This window comes from Syzygium oleosum, unplaced genomic scaffold (genome assembly GCF_021117445.2).
Source record: "Syzygium oleosum isolate NSW1041296 unplaced genomic scaffold, Sole_v2.1 Sole_v2.29, whole genome shotgun sequence".
In the NCBI taxonomy this organism is placed as follows: Eukaryota; Viridiplantae; Streptophyta; class Magnoliopsida; order Myrtales; family Myrtaceae; genus Syzygium; species Syzygium oleosum.
The window spans coordinates 632,165-654,565 of record NW_026607513.1 but is presented as its reverse complement, the minus strand read 5'-3'; the positions used below and the strand labels follow the sequence as shown (position 1 = coordinate 654,565).

The 22,401-nt window shown below is 42.3% G+C and overlaps 2 protein-coding genes across 2 annotated transcripts; both read right to left on the bottom strand.

The window, feature by feature from the left end:
- Nucleotides 1-628: 628 nt before the first annotated feature.
- Nucleotides 629-3,346, bottom strand: LOC115677935 (U-box domain-containing protein 8). Its single transcript, XM_056303873.1, has 2 exons — nucleotides 1,593-3,346; nucleotides 629-1,010 (listed from the first exon to the last, which is right to left on the bottom strand). The coding sequence occupies exon 1, from the start codon at nucleotides 2,829-2,831 to the stop codon at nucleotides 1,701-1,703; it is 1,131 nt and encodes a 376-aa protein (XP_056159848.1). The 5' UTR covers nucleotides 2,832-3,346; the 3' UTR covers nucleotides 629-1,010; nucleotides 1,593-1,700.
- Nucleotides 3,347-9,869: 6,523 nt separating this feature from the next.
- On the bottom strand, nucleotides 9,870-20,340 carry LOC115677862 (uncharacterized). Its single transcript, XM_056303739.1, has 14 exons — nucleotides 18,972-20,340; nucleotides 18,520-18,648; nucleotides 17,843-18,060; nucleotides 17,558-17,768; nucleotides 17,222-17,459; nucleotides 16,965-17,115; nucleotides 16,561-16,858; nucleotides 12,488-13,771; nucleotides 12,032-12,157; nucleotides 11,352-11,554; nucleotides 11,068-11,278; nucleotides 10,732-10,969; nucleotides 10,471-10,621; nucleotides 9,870-10,374 (listed from the first exon to the last, which is right to left on the bottom strand). The coding sequence occupies exons 1-14, from the start codon at nucleotides 20,248-20,250 to the stop codon at nucleotides 10,069-10,071; spliced, it is 5,043 nt and encodes a 1,680-aa protein (XP_056159714.1). The 5' UTR covers nucleotides 20,251-20,340; the 3' UTR covers nucleotides 9,870-10,068.
- Nucleotides 20,341-22,401: the final 2,061 nt, after the last annotated feature.

Below are 22,401 nucleotides of genomic sequence, written 5' to 3'. Positions count from 1 at the left end.
AACTTTGCATTCACATTCCAGAATATTACCACTTATAATTGCATCCAAAGCACAAGACAGTCTAGGCCGGTTCAACCCTTTCCACAAAGCATGCCAAACCTTTCATTATCCAACAATGGTGGCTTGTAGCCAAACCTTTTTCTCTTGTTAGCCACGTCTCTCTCATCCGCCGGCAACCACCGCCGAGCGCAACGCATACATGAATCAATAATCAATGTGAACATGTTGCAGAGAAAGAGGAGACCGGATCAGGTCAACAGAGTGCAAACTCGTGCACATCTCTAGTCGCTTTTCAAGCAACAAACGCAAGCCTTTTTTAATGCTCTCTTCAAGTTCGGCAGTTGTAGTGTGAAGATAACAACAGAAGATGAGAGAGACCCACCAAACCCGGATTGACCAGGGAGAGAGAGAGTTTCAAGTCAGGTGTACCAAGATTTGCCTAAAGTGACCAACCCACTGCAACTCCTATTCGCACCGCAATGAAGTCGAGCAAAATGAAACTCGTAAAGGGAAGCAGAAGAACCCACTTGGGAAGGGTCGAAAGAGGCAGACCAGTTAAGGTCTCCGGCGCATTACTCACACTCCGGGAAGCTAGTCGACTGAGAACTTGCCAAGGAAACTCTCGATATTGCAGCAATTGACATTTATTTGCAATTGGCTCGATGACCAGCAATAAACAGGGTGGGCAGAGGGGGAGAGAGAGAAAGAACAGTCCTTCTCACTATATCCCTTTGCCACTATAGTGTGCATAAACTATTTCTACATCAGGATCGGCCTTAATTTTCCATACGCCAACAGGGTAAATGTCGAACATCTAAAAGTATCGCAAGGCAAATACAAGTGATAAATGTTAAAACGAGGACAGTGGATCTAAGTGAAAGAAAATTCTCGCCAAATTTCCTTCGCAATGATACAGAACATATGGAATGAGTGAGACCTTAAAGTTGCTAACTTAGGGTAGCGAGGCATATTCACGTGGAAGATCTACAGACCCCCATGAAGTGGATAATCTAAAGGCCATACAAAAGAAGCTAATCAATCATGGCCAGACCAGATTAAAACCTCATGAGATAATATAGAGAGTATCAGAAATCGAACAGGCGAACATTTTCGCACAGTTTGAACACATCAGATCGGACAATTGGAATGAAACTCATTTCAGACTCTCAATGCTACCATCAGAGAAACAACTAATTTGACAGAACGGGTAACACCCCTAGTACAGAAAAATGCCTCCAGTTTCCTCTTCTTCCAGTCACTAGCTTCAAATGGAAAAGCAAAACTCACTCTATAGAACTAGCTTTCCTCCATTACTAGTATTACCAAACAACCCAAAGAAGAATCTATTACACTATTCAAATAGATTTCTTGAAGTCATTTAATAACAAATTGGAGAAGAATGAACTTTCTTAACACCAGAAAATACGGAAGAATCAAGTAAAACTTGAGCAACAGCTCATGCTTGTTATCTTTATTCAGATATACAAGATACAGAAAACATGTCCTTCAATAAAATCTAACTCTTTTGTTTTTCTTAACTCTGTACAGAAATCTATCCAACAAAAGGTAAGAAAGACACAAGAACAACAAACCCGACTCGCCTATGCATCATTCAAAAAACCGAACCTTGACCACAAAACATGCGTCCAATTTCATGTCAACCTCTTCAAAATCATCCGCAAATTTAACCCCTCGAATGATCATCTCACAGAACAATCGGAATCAACCTGAAGAAGCTGAGCCAAGTTGGTGGCGTTTCTCCTAATCTTCTCATTATCATTCACCAGCAACCTAATGCACATCTCCAAAACCCCCTGCCTTCTCACTTCCACACAAATTCTCTCACTGTAACAACAGAGCGAATACAGAGTCAGCAATGCACATTGAACTCCCTTACAACCCCCATTCCTCAACATCTTCACCAAAACTCTCACGCACCCATCGCACCTCCCCATCACTTCCCTCCCTTCCCTGCACTTGGCCAACATCGCCAGCACCTCGACCGCTCTCTCAAGCCCCGAATCCGCGGCCCTAATCAGAACCGGCACCGACCCGTTCGCAGCCGCCCGCTTCCGGTTCTCCGGGAACGAGCATATGGCGAAGAGCGCCGTCGCGGCCTCCTTCTTCTCCCTGTCATTCCCATCCCTCAGAAGCGAAATCAGAGCACCAATCGCAAAAGGGTACTCACCGATCGTGGCCTTATTGACTTCCACGACCGCCAAGCTGGTGATTATCGTGGCGGCGAGCGCCCTGCAGTTGGCCGAATCCGCCCTCAACGCGCCGACTATCTTCGAAATCGCCCCTTCCGCCACCAACCCCACCTTGTTATCGTCGTCCAAGCTGAGATTCAGCAGCAAGCTCAGCGCCCTCTCGCGCAACGACCCATCATCCGAGTCAACGCAGCTGAGGACCACCGACACGGTGCCGGACTCGGTGAGCCGCCGGCGGAAACCCGGGTCGCGATTGGAGAGCTTGGTCAAGAGGGTCAGAGCCTCGAGCTTCGACTCGAGCGGGGACGCCCGGGAGGTGAGGGCGGCCACGAGGGCCCCGGGCTCGGGATTCGGACCCGGGTCGGCCCGGGAGCCTCCGCCGCAGCCGCCGCCGCCGCCGGAGGCGAAGTTGGAGATGAGACTGCGGAGGGCGTAGTTGGGGATGAGGGAGGGGCGGTCGGGGAGGGGGAGCTTGGTGATGGGGCAGGTGCGGTGGCCGGAGTCGAGCCACCGCTGGATGGATGCGCGGTCGAACGTGTGGCCGGAGGACAGGATCACCGGGTCGGACATTATCTCCAGCGAGATCGGGCACCGGAAGTCGTCCGGCAACTGGGTCGTCATCTTCTCGCCCCCTCTCCCTCTCCCCTCTCCCTACCCTCTAGCGCTCCCCCTCGGCCTTCACCCAGCAAAGATATTCGACCTCCCCCGACAATGGCGTTCTCGCTCTGCCGTTGCAGGGTTTATGAGGAGGCTTTCGGCGCAGAATGAGAGACAGAGAACGGCTTCGTGGGTTCGAATTGGAAGACTCCTCCCATGGAACGAAAGATAAAAGCAGCAGAAGCCAAGCGAGGTTGACAAAACGAGCGAACGTTCGGACAATGCCCCCGAATTCGCACTTCGTAGCGTTAGATTTCGTCAAAGGCCGTGCGTGCGTGCGTGCAAGAGAGCAGTCTTGGAGCACGCTACGCTAGGTCGGAACCGCTGCGATGGTATGTGCCGTGACACGCGTGTGCATTTTGGGGCACGAGTTTGGCCGCACGATAGATAGCTGCCGCGACGTGTTGAAAGCTTTTGGTGGGACGAGGGTCAGCATTCAATTTCCCTTCCGCAGTTGCGCAATTGCTGAAGATTCCATATGCTCGTTTTGAGAGTAGGGTTTTAGTTTTGGTGGTTCGCGGCGGGAGCGATCTGTGCGGAGTGATGCGTGGTAGCTGCTCGCCCTCTCAAGTCCCCGTGGATCCGAACCAATTTGTGTGAAAAAAAGATCGACTTCCATAGTGTGAAGTCTATCTCGAGATATGATAGTCTCCTTACTCGATCGAACGATTGGAACTGCCGACAGATGCGTGAACGGGATAATAGTACACATCGGAACGTAACATGTCAGTAAGCTCAAATTCATCTTTCAAGACTACATGACCTAGTAGCCAAGGGCAGTCGGTCCATGACCCAGTAGCCAAGGGCGGTCGGTCCAAGAGCCCCCCCCCCACTTCATCACATCTCTCGGTGTTCTAAGTCACGACACCTGCGAGATATCCCGAGAGCAACAACATTGATCGCTTATCCTCAGCATTCATTCTGTGGACACAGTCCTTCATAGCGGATCCGGCGGACCGCCCACGAGACGATCTCTAAGGGGGGGTCTCATCTCAACCTTCGGGGAAACCAAAAACAAGAGAAGAAAACACTAGCAAACCCCACCCCTCGCTCCCCAGGGAAAAGTACACGCTCTTTGTTCCTTGGCATGGCCTCCCCTCATCATTCATTCTAGTTAAGGAACAACGCAAGCGAAAGGACAACCTCTGTGGTACATCATACATACACATGGATGGGTGAAATCCCACGAGTCAATCAGCAATTGGTTCTTGTCGGGCTACTTTCCCGGATACAAAAGGGAATGGGAGTGGGAAGGAAGAAACGAAAAACAAGGGAAAATGATACGAACAATCCTTGAGTTTTGAAACGATGGGTAATGTAATTTCTGAACTTTTTATTTGTTCAATACGATCTTTGAACTTTAACCCAACGTGCAATGCGGTCGAACTTTTGGTACATATTTAATATAGTCATTGAACTATATAAAAATATTTAATGTAGTCACTAAATTTGAATTAGTGAAATGACTACTTGAACATTTTCATATAGTTCGGGGATTATATTGAACACGTATCAAAAGTCCAAGGATCACATTGAACAAATTAAAAGTTTATGAGCCGCATTACACGTTAAGGCAAAGTTCGGAGACTGTTAATGTCATTTTCTCAAGGAAAAAAAAAAGGAAAAGCCCTGTTTTTTAGCAGAAGATGTGGGGGAAGTGGGGACAAAAGGGTCATTTCGGCGTGCGCTTTTGGGTCCAACGGTCCGTTTAATTTAATGCCATTATGGGGGGGGAAAACGAAAAAGGAGGGGGGGAGGAAAAGTCTTTTTGGTAACGAAAGCGAAGGGGGCGTGGGGCCCGCGGCTGTTCACGGGGAAAAGTATACAGTCACTTGCCGGTCGCGGTGTTGGGGTTGGGGTTGGGGGGTTTCCCCGTGAATGACGAGGAGTTTTTTCTCCCCTTCTTGTTTTTTTTTTTTTTATAGGTGGTCCACAGGTAAAGTGTCGTTTGAAATTTCATGAATCGCTTTATATCACACATATTCCCCCCTCCCCTAAAAAAAAAATACATTTTATTGAAAAAAAATTAACACTTATATTATGTCGACCGTATATATAACAAGGGCAAGGGACACAAACGATTCTTGAACTTTGACCCGATGTGTAATATGGTCCCTGAACTTTAAATTTGTTCAATGTGATCCCCGAACTATAGCTCATCGTACAACTTTTAATCTGTTCAATCTGGTTCTTGGACTTTTGGTATATGTTCAATTTAATCCATAACCTGTACGAAAATGTTTAATGTTATCATTCCGTCAATTCAAGTTCATACGGTCCAAAAGGTCAATTGAATGTGTATCAAAAGTCCATGGATCACATTGAACAAATTTAAAATTCAGGAACCACATTGTATATCGGGTAAAGTTTAGAGCCCACGTTGCATATTGGGCCAAAACTCATGGACCATTTTTATGTCATTATCCCTTATAATAACGAGATTCTATTGGACGAAAGACCAAGTTTTCTAAAAATTGAGCTGTCAAACGAAGACGTGATTTAATATTCAAATGACTGACCCTTGTACATGAAATACGTATAACGAATTCCATGATCGAGAAACCGATATTCGAAAAAAAAAATGCAAAAAAAGCAAAATCGATAATAAAAAAAAGGGGGGGGGGGGAAATTAATTTATCAATGGTAATGTTGAATTAATGTTGTATGATATATTATCTTTCCTTGTCTATAAAAGGAATGTCCATAACAATCGAATATCTTTGGTGATCGGAAGTGCCAGATTCAATTGCCACGTGTCGGTCGAGGGGGGCGATGCCGTTTGGAATAATTTTAGAGTGGTAATCCCGTGATGAATGGGGTGGTGGTGGGGTCAACTCCAGATCCGTGGCTCTTTCTTCGTGCCTTTATCTCAAGCTACGCGTTTCTTCTCTTGTTAATTAATTTCCTCCTTTACGCAAATTTTTTTTTTTTTATTAATTTCCTCCTTCCCCCCCTCTTCCTTTTTTGTTTTTGGTCGAATTGGCTACTTTGTGGCTTGAAAGAAATGAGCAAACGAAAATGACATTTGAAAGGAAACAAAAGAAAAGGAAATTATTTGAGATTGTGGGGTCAATTTGCTATCTCGAGAAAAAAAAATTATTTATGATTGCGGGGTCAGTCAGCTAATGAGAAATGTTTTTTCATTTTTTGCAACATTTTATGTCTAAATATTGTCGTGGACCGATGAGAATACCTTTTGTTCATTCAACTTTATATGCAATACAAGCGATCATTTTTAAGAAAATATTTTTCAGAATTATTCATTTTCAGCGAAACAAATGGAGTTTAAAAATGAATGATTTAGAAAGTAGTTTCCTGAAAATGATCGTTTGTATCTCTTGAAATAATCAGTCGATGAAAAAATTCCATTACCGACCATAATTTATGTCTAGACATTTTCGTTAACGATGAAAATATTTTTCGTTCATTTAATTTTTCTAAGCGATTATTTTTATGAAAGTATCTTCAAATCATTCTCCATACAATGCTAACGTACATGATCGGTGATCTAATGCTCGTGAGCTTGCAAAAAACATGGGGAAATTGTCCAATCAGTCCAAAACATATTGTACAGATATCAATTCAGTCACAAACTTTAAGCGAAATTTTAATATAATCCTTCTACATAAAGAAATGCTTATGTGGTTGTCGTTAATCTACTATGAGAAAAATAACTTGTTTTGGGCCATAAAAAAATAATTAGAAATTATTGCGAGTTGTACTCTTTCGAGAATTTGTGGCTCATAATATACTGTTATTTTAATAGTAGCGCAAAAATTATTGTGCTATAAGAGCCCTACCAAATAATTATCGTTGAAAATAACTAACGTGATAGTATATTATGCAAGACGGTCGGCGTCATAGGAAGAATTATAGTGGAATTTTGGAAGATAGATATCTATACGATGAGTTTGGGACCGATCGGTTTTCTCGAAAACACGCGATGTTGGGGTCGTGTCACGGTGTCCTAAAAGAAAGGTCAACGATGAGGATGCTCATGGAAGTGGAGACCTTTTCCACGTGTCTGTCCTAGTGCAACCTCGTGCACGGCACATATTGTGAATAGTGAATTGCAATTACAGGATTTGATTTGACCACACACGAAGAAAAAAAAGAAAAAGGAACAAAAGGATTGCAATTAGAGCCACGCAATCGTGTCTCCTCTGCTCATTCGAAGTTGACCCAGGTCACATCTAGCGATACAAAAACCTTTGCATGGAATTGAGATTTCCATCACAGCATAATTCTTTAGATCTTGGTCCTCCAAAAATAAAAAGAACGATCGGTATCGGCGCGTTTTTCCCGCGAAAAATAAATAATTCGAAACATAATTTTCTAAAGTTACCCGATTGTGTCATTTCAAAAAATAAATGAGCAGGAAATAATTTTATCGTTCATGAAAATATTTAAATATAAATTATTATCGTTAATGAAAAATAATTATTATTTCAAGATATATAAATTATTATTTTTAGTTAAACGTTATCTGAATCAGTCATTTTCTACAAAATAAACGAAAATGAAGAGGTGGTCACTATTGTACTAGGAAAAGGTCCTCTCAATGCTCTAATGTCTCAAGCGAAAATGAGCAAGTCTATGTCTTTGTGGCAAAGTGAAAGTGGTGACAGATAGAAGGTCTTGGACGTGATCATCACACTATGTGACAATGACATAGAGAAATGCTAGGCAATAATTAAAGAAGCCGACATTGAAAATTCAAAAGCAAAAAATTGGTTGAGATGCATATAATACGGATGCCCAAGGTACTCTTCATGGAGATGGGGCTCGAGGATAGAAACGTGCATTGAAATGGGGCATACGAATGTTTCATGTAATTGGTCAATTGCGTTGTATTATCAGTATGATCGATATGTAGAATGCTTTTGTTCGTCCATGGGGATCTTTAAGTTTCAAGTCGACAACATTTCTCTTTTTCTTCTTTTCTTTAATCCCAAAAACTTCTCAAATTTTCCACATTGCATAATTAATTTGGTATCATTCCGTGTGTATAAAAACACTCGATTGAATGCCATATTCACGACATAATCAGAGGAGTGAGCGCTCTGGCTACCGGCAAACACTTCAAAAATCAACCCTCTCAAGTCTCCAGCTCTCTTTTTAGAATGAAGTAGCCTTCCATCTACACTTCCCGACGCCTTCTTCTCCAAAAATGCGTATGTACCGATGGAGCGTACCTGACTCTCTCATCCACCTCCATTTCCCAAGAGATGGTCACCTACATTTGCTACCTTACTTAATCATCGACCGACCAGTCCTGCCCACCTATTTCCATGTTCAACCCAACGAACGTCATCTATCTCGCTTTAAGCTCTTCAGAGTCAAACCCGCATGATAACCAACACCAATCTCTCAATCAATCACCCCACATTCTTCCCTTTGCATAATCATCCCTATTAGGCGATCAGGCGCTTTCTTCCAATGTACGATCAATCCGCTTCACGCACCACATCCGAGCCCTTACCACGGGATATAATAATATTTTCCACCACCTAATAGATTAATTTCTTTTTTTTTTTTTCAATAAACTGGTATCTCCATCTTATCTGCATGACTATTTCTCTTTTGCAAATATAATATATATACGCTATATCTTGCCTTTTGGGGTACGCACCCAAATAAAAATGACCTTTGTGGGGTTTGGCGACCTTCCTTCCTTCCTTCCCCGTTAGCACAGATTCACGTTGCCAGCTGTCAAGAAAGTGATGGCTCGAGGCGGCCGACATGGACCGGTTCGACCATCTCGGCCTCACGTTAAGATTTACCCAAGCGAGGTAAAAAAAAAAAAAAAGCACACAACGAAGGGGGCCGGCTGGCGTGGCAAGACATATAAAAAAATTTAAAAAAATAAAAAAAATAAAAGTTTGGAACGTGATCCACGAGAATTGAAAATTCTAGTGGTATGGTAGCTGGGCCGTTGATAATAGATTAAATTGATTTCTTTTTCGCATTTTCTTTATTAATTAATTTTTGATTAATTTTTGGGGGGTTTGGTTTAACTTTATTGTCGTGCACGCAAATGACTTTGCCTTAGGTCAATTTCAGCCTTTTATTTTTCCCGGTTTTGCATGCTTAATAATGAACCTTTTTTGCGCTTTCTAATCTCTAGAAGATTTGCGCCTGCCCCTTTTTAGTTAAGCCGTGTCGGAAAAAAGCCACTTGGCTTGTTTCCCTTTCTTTCTTAATTTTAATTTTTGATTTTTTTTAATTTTGGGTTGGTGAGGAATGTTATTGAATTTAAGAACAAAAAGCAAGAGGATAAGCATTGGTACCACCCCCATCTTTCATGATTAAGCATCCAACAACACCTCAATGGTCCATGTTAATATGTAATCGGTATGTGTCGTGGATCTTTCTGTAATTATGTTTGTATCTGTACCCTGATTCTAGTTAATTACCGTAACAAATACATATTGGGCAATCTCAATTAGGGTCAAGCCACCTTGTCCTTTTTCTTTATATGACTCTAAGGCTCCGTTTATATTACGGAAAATGAATGATTTGGAGAACATTTTTCTAAAAATAATCGCTTGTATTACTCGAAATGATTAGTCAATGGGATGTCGACAACAATTTAAGTCTAAACATTTTTATGGATGATTGAAAATATTTTTCGTTCATTCATTTTTTGTAAGCAATACAATCGATTACTTTTAGGAAAATTTTTTTCAAATCATTTATTTTCCGTGAAACAAATAGAGCTCATAAGAGGAGGTCCGAGTTAAAATCTTTCGAGGCTCCTATTTGCCTCAATTATTATGAATTTTCCAAGGTTACTCTCATGCCAAATTTCAGCCTACGTTTGAGGGGGGGAGTGTCAGAATATTTAAAGTGGTCTCGCAAAATTTTTCATGGATTTACTTCTCTTAGTACTACTGTGCATATATTAGATCACGAGAGTAACCTAAATCGAACCGCAACCTTAGGATCTCTAAGCGAAGTATCAAAGCTAAACTGAAAAACAAGCATCATGCAATTTGCGGATTCCTAAACATACCAAACATTATGAACATAAGCATTCCACATCGGTTTGACAGCCGAGGCATGCAGATGTCTCTCTTTCGGACTTCAGCGGGTTCAATACACCTTGGAGTTCCAGTACGCAATCCTTCCATAAACTACTAGGATTTTAGAGTGAATTTGTGTTATATTATAACTAATCCAGGGCAATAGAAGGGCGAAACTAGCGGCCTTCGACCATCGAAACCGTTACGTCGTTCGCAGAAGCGGTTCTGTCGCTTGCGGGCAGACTCGCGCCATGGTACTTGCTCTTGAAAACGTATGCAGGTCGTTTCGGGGATGCGAGAACCACGTCTTTGTTAGCCAACGTGAACACGACGGCGGACATGTTCGGCCTATCCTCCGCGAATTCTTGCACGCACAAAAGACCGATCTGGATGCACCTCAAGGCCTCCTCCCTGGAGCATGAATCACCCATCGACTCGTCGATAACGTCCTCGCAGTTTCCTTCTTTCCATAGCTCCCACGCCTGCGATTGTGTTGTGAACAAGCGAGTATTTCAGGCTATGTATCATGTGTGAGTCCAGTCCTGTCTCTTGTACTTATTAAGAGTTCCAATACTTACATGGCATACCAAATTGGAAGATGGATTTTCATGGTAATATGCACTGTTCCTTTTGCCACTGATGATCTCCAACAGCAAAACTCCGAAGCTATAGACGTCAGATTTTATCGAAAATATACCTTCCATTGCGTACTCTGGCGACATGTACCCGCTGCCGCAGCAAAAATGAAGGAATAAGAAAAGGGGTTTTGACTAATTAGTTGAGTTGAGGTTCTTGGACTCAATAAGCACGTAAAGCATTTCGATGGCGAAAATACTTACTATGTTCCAACAACTCGATTTGTGTTTCCTTGGATTTGGTCCCCGCCGCATATCCTAGCCATGCCAAAATCCGATATCTTCGGATTCATCGCAGCGTCGAGTAGGACGTTGCTGGCCTTTAAGTCTCGGTGGATGATCCTGAGCCTTGAATCTTGGTGCAAGTACAAGAGTCCTCGAGCCACCCCGCATGCGATTTCGAACCGTTTTCTCCAATCCAGCAACGATCTTTTCGTTTCGTCTGGACCAAGATCAAGATATCAACAAACCATTGTTTGTCGTCATGGGTGGATCTTTGAAATCAGAGTATTCTAGCTAGTGGGAGAGCAGAGGATGTACCGAAAAGGAAGGCATCCAAGCTTTTGTTCGGCAAATACTCGTAAATTAGCATTTTCTCGTCTTCTTCGACACAGCAGCCTAGTATTCTCACCAGGTTCCGGTGTTGGAGCTTCGCAATCAACCGGACTTCGTTCTTAAATTCTTCCACTCCTTGTCCCGAATGTTGCGATAGTCTTTTGACTGCTATTTCCGTTCCATTGTCCATAACGCCCTGTCAATAATTTTCCAATTTGCAAATCTGTTTCAATTTTTCTAAGTAGCTTGTTTGTGTAATGGAAGTTTACCTTGTACACTGATCCAAAACCGCCTTGACCGAGCTTACTGAGGACGGAGAAATTGTTTGTTGCCGAAGCTATGGTGCTCAGATCAAAGAGCGGCACATCTCTGTTTCTTCTGGTTTCATCATCGCGGTCTTTTACACTCCGAGAGCCCTCGAAATATGTTGAATTCGACATATCAATTATCGGTGGATTGTGGCTTCTGCGATCTGTTTCCAAGACAACCACATAAATGCCATGACAACCTTGGAGAAATTTGTGAAATTCTTCATTCAGGAATTCATTTTGTTACACCAAATGAAATTTACAAGCTTAATAAGATCTTTCGCAAACATTTTTATATCTGTTTTCCTATGTAAATATATTGATGTACTGTATGATTTCATCTCTTGTATCCTGATACTGGCCTTGTGCTGGTTTAGTTTCATTGTTGAAATGCTGCATTAAGATCTGAACTGGCATCATCATGCTTTCTTTGGTTCGAGGTTCTTAGATTCGGAATTGATCAAATTAAAATATGGAATTTACTCTGGAACTGACTTCCTCTAGCTAAGAGTAGTTCCAAGAGTGAACCAAGTAGTATCCTTTATTAATTGGTGAACAATAAGAGGTGATCAATTTTAGCAGACGAATTAACTGGAAAATATATTAAAAAGCGTACTGATGTTGAGGACTAAGTGACGCACCATTTCTCTTCTTAATCACCAAGCGGTACGAGAAGGAGCCGGCGAGCAGTAGAGCTGTCAAAATCGAAACCAGAATTATCGCAACCTTCGCCTTTTGGCTGAGGGATCTTGTTTTCCTATAACGAGCTGAAAGGAAAGTACAACACAGTGTTTCAGATTCATGAACTCGAATGTGCTTGTGCCAAGTATAGAATGAAAGATTCTCTCAACCTCAACTTGAAATCAGATATCACCAAGCAGATCTCAAACGATACACAGTCTATGCGATGCAAAAGCTCAAACTTGGTTCCTAGAATCATGGATGTGAATTCTTATGCTCATGAATTTAATCTGTTTTGAAGTTCGATTCGTCATTTTCTTGACAATGCTAATTTAATGAAACAAATTATGTTGCGGGAGATACATCACATTAACAAAAGTGGTACTAGTAACATAGAGTAGCAGAAGCAGGAGTACCTAACTCGATGGCATCCACCCGTACATATAAATCTTGACCTGAATCGCCAAATGCTCTTGTATCGACTAAATCGCCATGCCATATGAGGCAACCGGAAGCTCCCCGGCTCTCATTGGCACTAGCATAAGCTGTGCAAGAGCAATCCCTCAGGCATTCCTCCTCGCACTCCTTCAAGCTCGAGCTCATATTGGCATGTGCTTTTGAAGTGTCCGGCACCTTCACACGTGCCACCTTCACGAATCCTTCCCCACTTCGACACACTGACACCCCTCCCCTCCTTACGCACCCCGCCGATCCATCTCTTAGGTACCAATCGCCCGGGGACTTGGGCTCGTGCCCTGGCAGGCATGTGCACTCCAACTGGCCCGCGTAATACGGATTGCAGTTGCTGTTGGGCCCGCACTTGCCGTAATAATCGCACTCGTCCTTCGGAGCGAAATAGTATTCTATCCACTGCCGATCTTGGTCTTGCCATATGTATCGTTGGAGCGACCCCGATTCGTTCACCACCATTCTTGTGATGATTGATGCGTTAATGACGATATCCATTATAGAAACCTCGTCTGGGTCATTTACAAAGCTTATGTTGAAGACGGAATGTCGAGTCATTTCGGGTACGCCGCTCCACCGATCTCCAGTCCATGATCCGGCACGCCAGTACGGATTCCCATCCTTGTACAGAAAAAATTGAGGATACCCTGTCGGGTCAATCCCACCGGAGTAATTGCCGGGTGTCGGATCCTCCGGGGACTTCCATGATGTTAGGAACCGGTTCAAACCGGTTTTGCGGTTCAACCCGACTTTCATGAAAGGAAGCATGGTGTCTGTTGGATAATCAAAGCTTTGCCATATCACCCTTTCGCTAGAATCTTGAACCAGGACTAGATTGCCTGAATCCATAAGCCGGGCTGTAGTAGAATAATTGGATAATGCAGAAGAAACATTTGTGGACCAAACAGGAAAGCTTCCATTTGTCTCATGGAGCACCAAATTTCCATCAGAATCAATTGAAAGAGCTCCCGAAGTGCCACTGATTGGTCTCTCTCGATTAGCAACCCAAACAACGGTTTGCTCGGAAACTTGGTAAAACCAAATTCCAACATAACGGCGGCTAGAATTACCCGGGCTGAAGAAACCGAGAGCGAACGTTTTGCCACTGGAGACCAAGAGATTGCCATCTTTGATAGTATTGTTTTGGTTTAGGATGTCCAAGCAAGTACTTATCTGAAGTAGAAAAAGAAGAAGCAGGGCATATACTAACCCCTTTTCTGTGCTCATGTTTTCTTTTTATTGAGGATACTATGGTATGATGTCTGAGGCAACAAAAGTGAGTGAGTGAATGATACCTCAAATACCACAGAGCGTAGTCGAGCCAAGCATTCGGCCGACGCTGACGTAGATAATTTTTAATAATATTTTATCTTTTTCGAATTATTTATTTATTTATTTTCCTTTTTCCTTTTCTTCCTTCTTTCTTCTTTTCCCCCCACATTGTTGGCGAGGCTCGCTGGCCACTAGGCAAGGGCTGTGAAGCCCTTGTTGGCCGTCGGCGAGGGTCACGACCCTTGCTTGGCCTCGCCCAGGTCCGGTCGAGGCCAGCCTCGTTGGCCACGGGCGAAGTCGGCCTTGCTCGTGGCTGGCCTCGCCACGGCCACTCCTCACAATCCAGGCGCAAGGTGGCCTCGCCAATCGGGGGCAAACTCGGTCTCGCCCGCGATGAGTGAGGCCATGGCCGCCTTCGCCCATGGCCACCGAGGCCTTGGCGACGTGAGCGAAGGCGGCCATGGCCTCGCCGAGATCTGGTAATTTTCCATGTTAGCATCTGTTGGATGGACTGAATTGGCATAAATGCAAAAGATTTAGAATTGAATTGGCAAAAAAAGGTTTATGACTAAATTGGCACAATCGTAATATGTTTATGACTTTGTTTTTTTGGTAATTTTTCCAATTTCAAGCCAATATTATTCACCCGAAAAAGCACATTTTCGGTCTATACTTAAATTGGGGAATAATTGTTCTAGCAAAAAAGAATATAGGGAAGAAATTGAAAATTTGACCAAAAAGAGAAGAAGAAAAAGCCGATTTTCCTTTGCTTTTTTCTTGCCTTCATCCCACGCTTTTTGGACTGGTGTAGATTAGTGACGTCGATATGACATGGAGAGCACATCGGAGTCCGCATGGTAGTGTAAAGAGGTTCTCTCCTACCATATATTATGACTTTGATTTGATGTGAATTAATTAGATAAAAGAGACAAACGAAATCCACAATCAGTTTTTCTATGATGCCAACAATTTTTTTTTTACGTAATAAAAATATCTACAAGTTAAACTTTTTCAAGGGCTTGAGTTACGACGGTCAATGATGAAATGTTTATTCTTATGGAGATTGATTATGTTTGTGAATGAGATATGCTCGGACGGAGTTTGGTAATGTCCCTGGTTGGGATATACTCAGACATGTATTGAACATAAATACTCTATACAGTGTCACTACCCTCGCAGATTTTCTCTATATCTCTCTCTGAGATCTACTACAAATATCTAGGAATTGGTATCACCTCTTGGTGGTGGCTGTATACCTCAAGGGACAAATCAGGAGGGGGTCACTGTCTTGCGTAGAAATGACCGCGTTCATGCCATCGTGGTCAAGCGGAAGCGGTCGTAGGGAGAAGGTATTTTAGGTGATAACCACATCATGGGACCATGACATATAGAAACGCCGGGCACTAATTAAGAAGCGGACATTCATAATTCAAAAGCGAAAAATTGGTTGGGATGCATATCACACGGCAACTCGAAGTTACTGGTCAAGGAGGCGGAGCCGAGGGACAAAAATGTGCGGTCACATGGGGCGTCAAAAAGTTTCACGTGATTGAACATATAGCAATAATTTTGAGATTACATTAAACAAACTAAAGATTCACGGATGGCATTACAGAGTATAGAGACTCGGTTTAGTCCGTACGAAATCATGTTGCCATCTATCAAGAAAGTGATGGCTAAAGGTGAGGACAATGATAGAAAATAAAAATTCACGCCTCAGTCTTTCACAATGTCAAGAAAAATAATAAAAAAATAAAAGATAAAGTTTAGAAGGTGATCCACGAGAATTGAAAAATTATAGTACTACGGTAGTTGGGCCGTCGATATAGATCAAATCGATTTATTTTAATTTTTTTTTGGGTTAGTTTAAATTTGTTGTCTTGCACGCAAATGACTTTGTTTAAGTCAATTTCAGCCTTTTTTTTTCCATTTTTTAATAATAAACCTTTTTTTGCTTTCTAATCTTTGGAAGATTTGCGCCTGCCTATTACCTAAGCGACGTCGGAAAAGCCACCTGTCAAATTAGCAGATTGTGACTATGGCTTGTTCCCTCTTTTTTTCTCCTTTTTAAATTTAGGGTTAGTGTGGATATCATTGAAAATAAAAGGATTAATACCACGAAAAACTCCAAACTGATACACCTGTAACAAATTTACTCTCAACATATATTTTGATCACCAAAAACACCAAACTGGAATACTTGTGACAATTTTACCCTTCGTTAGTTTCCATTAAATTTTATCATTAAATTTCTGAGTTGAATGACACGTACCAGTTGAAGGGTATTTCGGTTTGGGGTTTTACCCTCCGTTTGTCATAGGTGTAATAGTTTGTGGTTTTTTGTTATATTAATTCAATTTAACATAGGGTAAATCTATCACAAATATACCGGTTTAGGGTTTTTGGTGGTCAAAAAATTAGTTCAGGGTAAATTTGTCACAGATGTACTAGTTTGGGATTTTTCGTGGTCAAAAAATTAGTACCAATTTAAGATTTTTCGTGGTATTAACCCAAAATAAAATGAAAACGAAAGAGGGTTAGCAGCGCTACAACCTTATCTTTCACTATAGAGCATCCAACATCAACAATACATCAAGGGTCACCAAACATTTTGATTACAGGTTCTAACAAATTAGGATTGCAGATCGATGCCGAGTTCGGCAATATCTCGAGAGCTATTGCGATAGACTTTCAAGTGAATTCTTGTCCAAAGACTAATCCAGGGCAAGAGAACGGCAAAGCTAGCGGCCTTCAACCATCGAAATGGTTACGAGGTTCGCAGAAGTGGTTCCGCTGCTCGTAGATAGATTCCCGCCATGTTGCTTGCTTTTGAAAACGTATGCAGGTCGTTTCGGGGATGCGAGAACCACATCGCTATTTGCCAACATGAACACAACAGCGGACATGTTCGGCCTATCGTCCGTGAATTCTTGCACGCACAAAAGACCGATCTGGATGCACCTCAAGGCCTCCTCCTTGGAGCATGTATCACCCATCGACTCGTCGACAATGTCGTCGCAGCTTCCTTCCTTCCATAGCTCCCATACCTGCGATCGGGTTGTGAACAAGTAACATATGACTAAGTATTTCCGGCTATGTATTATGTCTGAGTCTGGTGCTTTTCTTGTACTTATTAAGAGTTCCAATACTTACATGGCCTACCAAATTGGAAGATGGATTTTCATGGTAATATGCACTGTTCCTTTTGCCACTGATGATCTCCAATAGCAGAACTCCGAAGCTATAGACATCAGATTTTATCGAAAATATACCTTCCATTGCGTACTCTGGCGACATGTACCCGCTGCCACAGCCAAAATGAAGATAAAAAGGGGTTTTGATTGATTAGTTGAGTTGAGGTTCTTGGACTCAATGAGCACGTAAAGCAATGCGAAGGCCAAAATTCTTACTATGTTCCGACTACTCGATTTGTGTTTCCCTGGATTTGGTCCCCGCCGCATATCCTAGCCATACCGAAGTCTGATATCTTCGGATTCATTGCAGCATCGAGTAGGACGTTGCTGGCCTTTAAGTCTCGGTGGATGATCCTGAGCCTTGAATCTTGGTGCAAGTACAAGAGTCCTCGAGCCACCCCGGATGCGATTTCGAACCGTTTTCTCCAATCTAGCAACGATCTTTTCGTTTCGTCTGGACCAAGATCAAGATGTCAACAAACCATTGTTGGTCGTCGTGTGTTGATCTAGGAAATCGGAGTATTCTATCTAGCGGGAGAGAAGAGGATGTACCGAAAAGGAAGCAATCCAAGCTTTTGTTCGGCAAATACTCGTAAATTAGCATTTTCTCATCTTCTTCGACACAGCAGCCTAGTATTCTCACCAGGTTGCGGTGTTGGAGCTTTGCAATCAACTGGACTTCGTTCTTAAATTCTTGAACTCCTTGTCCCGAATGTTTCGATAGTCTTTTGACCGCTATTTCCGTTCCATTGTCCATAACGCCCTGTCAAATTAATTTCCAATTTGCAAGTCTCTATCAATTTTTCGAAGTAGCTTTTTTGTGCAATGGAAGTTTACCTTGTACACTGATCCAAAACCGCCTTGTCCGAGCTTATTGAGGAAGGAGAAATTGTTTGTTGCCAAAGCTATTGTGCTCAGATCAAAGAGCGGCACATCTCTGTTTCCTCTAGGTTCATCATCGCAGTCTTTTACACTCGGAGAGCCCTCGAAATATGTTGAATTGGTCGTATCTCTCACAAGTGGATTTTGGCTTCTGCGATCTATTTCCAAGACAACTGCATAAATGCTCAATACAACCTTGGAAGTTGTTAGATTCTTCATTCAGGAATTCATTTCGTTAAACCAAATGAAAGTTGTAAGCTTGAAAAGATCTTCGCAACATTTTTTTATCTGTTTTACTGGTAAATATACTGATGTACTGTATGATTTCTTCGTCTCTTGTACCCTGAAACTTCTGGTTTAGTTTCACTGTTGGAATGCATGCTGCATGAAGAACTGAACTGGCATCATCATGCTTTCTTTGGTTCAAGGTTCTTAAATTCGGAATCGCTCAAATAAAAGCACAAAAATTACTCTCTTAACTTCCTATAGCTAAGAATAGTCCCAAGACTGAACCAACTAAAATTTGTTTGCTTAATTAATTGGTGAACAATAAGAGGTGATTAATTTTAGTAGACGAATTTTCCGGAAAGAAATATACAAAGCTTACTCTTGTTGAGGACTAACCAACGCACCGTTTCTCTTCTTGATCACCAAGCAGTAGGAGAAGAAGCTGGTGAGCAGTAGCGCTGTCAAAACTGAAACCAAAATTATTGCAACCCTCGCCTTTTTACTGAGGAAACTTGTTTTTTTCCTATAACGAGCTGAAAGGAAAGTACAACACCGCATTTCAGATTCAATGACATCGAATGTGCTTGAGCAAAGTATAGAATGAAAAATTCTCTCAACGTCAATTTGAAACCAGAAATCACCAAATGAATCTCCAATGATACACAATTTATACCGTGCAAAAGCTCAAACTTGGTTTCTAAAATCATGGATGTGATTCCTTATGATCAAGAATTTAACCTGTTCTCAAGTTTGATTCATGATTTGCTTGACAATGCTAATGGAATAAAGAAATGGCAATGCGGGAGGTACATTACATTAGCAAAAGTACAACTAGTAACAGCTGAAGCAGGAGTACCTAACTCAATTGCATCGACCCGTACATATAAATCTTGACCTGAATCAGTGAATGTTCTCGTATCGACTAGATCACCATGCCATATGAGGCACCCGAAACCTCCCAGGCTCTCATTGGCACTAGCATAAGCTGTGCAAGAGCAATTCCTCAGGCATTCCTTCTCACACTCCTTCAAGCTAAAGCTCATGTTGGTGTGTGCTTTTGAAGTGTCCGGCACCTTCACAAGCGGCACCTTCACGAATCCTTCCCCATTTCGACATGCCGATGCCCCCGGCATCCTTATGCACCCGGCCAATCCATCCCTTAGGTACCAATCGCCCGGGGACTTGGGCTCGAACCCTGGCAGGCATGTGCACTCGAACTGTCCTGCTTTATACGGATTGCAGTTGCTGTTGGGCCCGCACTTGCCGTAATAATCACACTGGTCCTTCGGATCATACCAGAATCCTATCCACCGCTGGTCCTGGCCATGCCATGTGAATCGTTGAACCAACCCCGATTCGTTCACCACCATTCTTGAGATGATTGACGTGTTGATGATGCCATACATTACAGAAACCTCATCTGGGTTATTTACAAAGCTTACGTTGAAGATGAAATTGCGAGTCATTTCGGGTATGCCACTCCACCGATCTCCGACCCATGATCCGGAACGCCAGTACGGATCCCCGTCCTTGTACAGGAACAATTGAGCGTAGCCCGTTGGATCAATCCTATAGGAGTAATTGCCCGGTGCCGGATCTTCCGGGGACTTCCATGATGTTAGGAACCGGTTCAAACCGGTTTTGAGGTCCAGCCCGAGTTTCATGAAAGGAAGCATAGTGTCTGTAGGATAATCAAAGCTTTGCCATATCACCCTTTTGCTAAAATCTTGAACTCGAACTACATGACCTGAATCCATAAGCCGAGCTGGAGAAGAATAATTTGATAATGCAGAAGAAACATTTGTCGACCCAACAGGAAAGCTTCCATTTTTCTCATGGAGCACCGAATTTCCATCAGAATCAATTGAAAGAACTCCAGAAGTGCCACTGATTGGTCTCTCCCGATTAGCAACCCAAACAACGGTTTGCTCAGAAACTCGATAATACCAAATTCCAACATAACGGCGGCTAGAATTTCCCGGGCTGAAGAAACCGAGAGCGAATGTTTTGCCACTGGAGACCAAGAGATTGCCATCTTTGATAGTGTTGTTTTGGTTTAGGACGTCCAAGCAAGTACTTAACTGAAGCAGAAAAGGAAGAAACAGGGCATATACCAACACCCTTTCCGTGTTCATGTTGTCTTTTCATTTGAGGATGCTATGGTATGATTTCTGAGGCAATAAAAGTGACTGAGTGAATGATACCTCGAGCACTGTGGAGTGTAGTTGAGGTCTTTATTAGTGAGGATCCACCTCTCTCATTAATTTATGCAAGTGGTTGTCATTTTTGGTCCGCCATGTAAATGTGATGCAAGTTGTGACAGTGACGTTGCCCTTTCTAAGCTTGATATTTTTGGTCGACATTTCTCGATCATCAAACCAGAAAATAATTCCTACTTCATGTAAATTCAAGTAATGGTCACGTTCTTCAGCGATTCGCCTCGCCTTTCCCTTCCCAGCAGCCTAATCCCTTTAATCAATGTGGTCGAACGAAGTCGCTCGAGGTGTACTTGCTATCACTTTGAATTGGTTTAAGGTGAAAGAACAGGGTTCTGGGTGGATCTCACGCCGCTGATCACACTGTGAGGAAAGAGAACTTGACATTAGAAAGAGGAAGGGCAATGTGCAGCTTCTTTCATAGTGCTTTCGTATGATGGTGAGCAGCAAGTTGTTGGTTTCAAGCTGTTGTGATGGAGATGGATACCATGTCGATTTCCATTGACTATGATTTCGATATAGAAACAGTTAGTCGAGCCTGAAAGTTCGCCTCCTGAATCTTCTGCTCATAAGCTCATTGTAGAATCTGAGAGAAAAAAAGAAGGCTCGCCTCTTTTAACTCATTAACTACACTAAGTTGCCAAGAAAGAGTGAAAGGTGCATTGTATTGTCCATGCTAACTATCAAGTAATTATTAGTGTGAAAAGAAGTAGCAGAGAAATCTAATGGAAGTGGTAATTGGCTACTCTAAATTGCTCTAACATCCACAATTTCAGGTAACATTTGTGGCTCAGAATGAAGTTGAAAGGCCTAGTTGCTACCACCAAAAAGTACATTTCTTAGGTCCTTTTCAAGACTAGAGTCAAAGAGTTCCAATGCCATTTAATTTCCTACAACCCTTTTAAGATTAGCCCCTTATGCTTGGCTATAATTCTTGTTTGCATATGACAGAACTTAGCTACCATATTAAAATGATTCTTTTGATTTGATCACAATTGCTGCAATATATGGAATCTCTTCACTGTTTGTGCTTCTAATTTGCAGATGCAGAGAGGTTTGGTTCACTGGTCAATGTCAACAGGTTCTGTAAATTTTCCGAAATCTGGAGTGAATGCCTTCCATTAAGGTGTATAACTGACCAACAAGCGAGACAAGATGATCGATGGTTACTCTTGTCAATGTGAGGAGGGGCAAGAAGAAGGCCACCGCACGGAACAGAAATGTCCACAATCTATCAACGGTTGCTATTTATGTAATTGTATATTTATTCTTTCATTTGCTTATTATCATTTTGCATATGTCATTAGCGCAAGTGTGTATCATATAGTCATGAAGGGCTGATAAAAAGGTAACGTGGAGAAACTCTAACCAGGGCTTCTCACGAAAAATGGTGGAAACAGAAGACAGATCATTCATTTCTTATTGAACCTCTTTTCGTGACCCCATCAATATCTACTCTCTTAAATGTGTTCTTATCTAAAGCTTCCTTGCCCTCCATGGAAGCCTCTTTTGGTCCAAATAAGGAACTACGACTTTGATTAGAGTTACCTGAATCCACTAGCTGAGCAGTAGTAGAGTTATTTAAAGCCATGGACGAAACATTGGTCGACCAAATCGGAAAGTTCCCATTCTTTTCGTGGATCACTAAGTTTCCATAACGATCAAATGCAAGAGCTCCTGAAGTATTATCACTCACGAGATTTTCTCCGTTAGCAACCCAAACGACAGTTCGGTCCAGTTGTCCACAGTACCGGATCCCCAGGTAATGCAAGCTTGAATTACAGGGGCTGAAGAAACTGAGAGCGAATTTTCTTTCTTCGGAGATTAAGACATGAAAAAACAAGATGTGTAATGACCCTCTTCGAGGGTTCATGTTGTACTCATGTTATCAGGCAAGAAAGCAGAGATATGGCTTTTGTTTGACCACCAATAAAACAGAAACTTCTCAATGTAGCTGAGGTTTTAAATGATGAGAGGAACCACCATACATAACCGAGAAAATATTGGGTACCCCAAGTGGTGCCATGTCAGCAAAATAATAGTCCATTCAGTGATGGACACGTGTCGCCG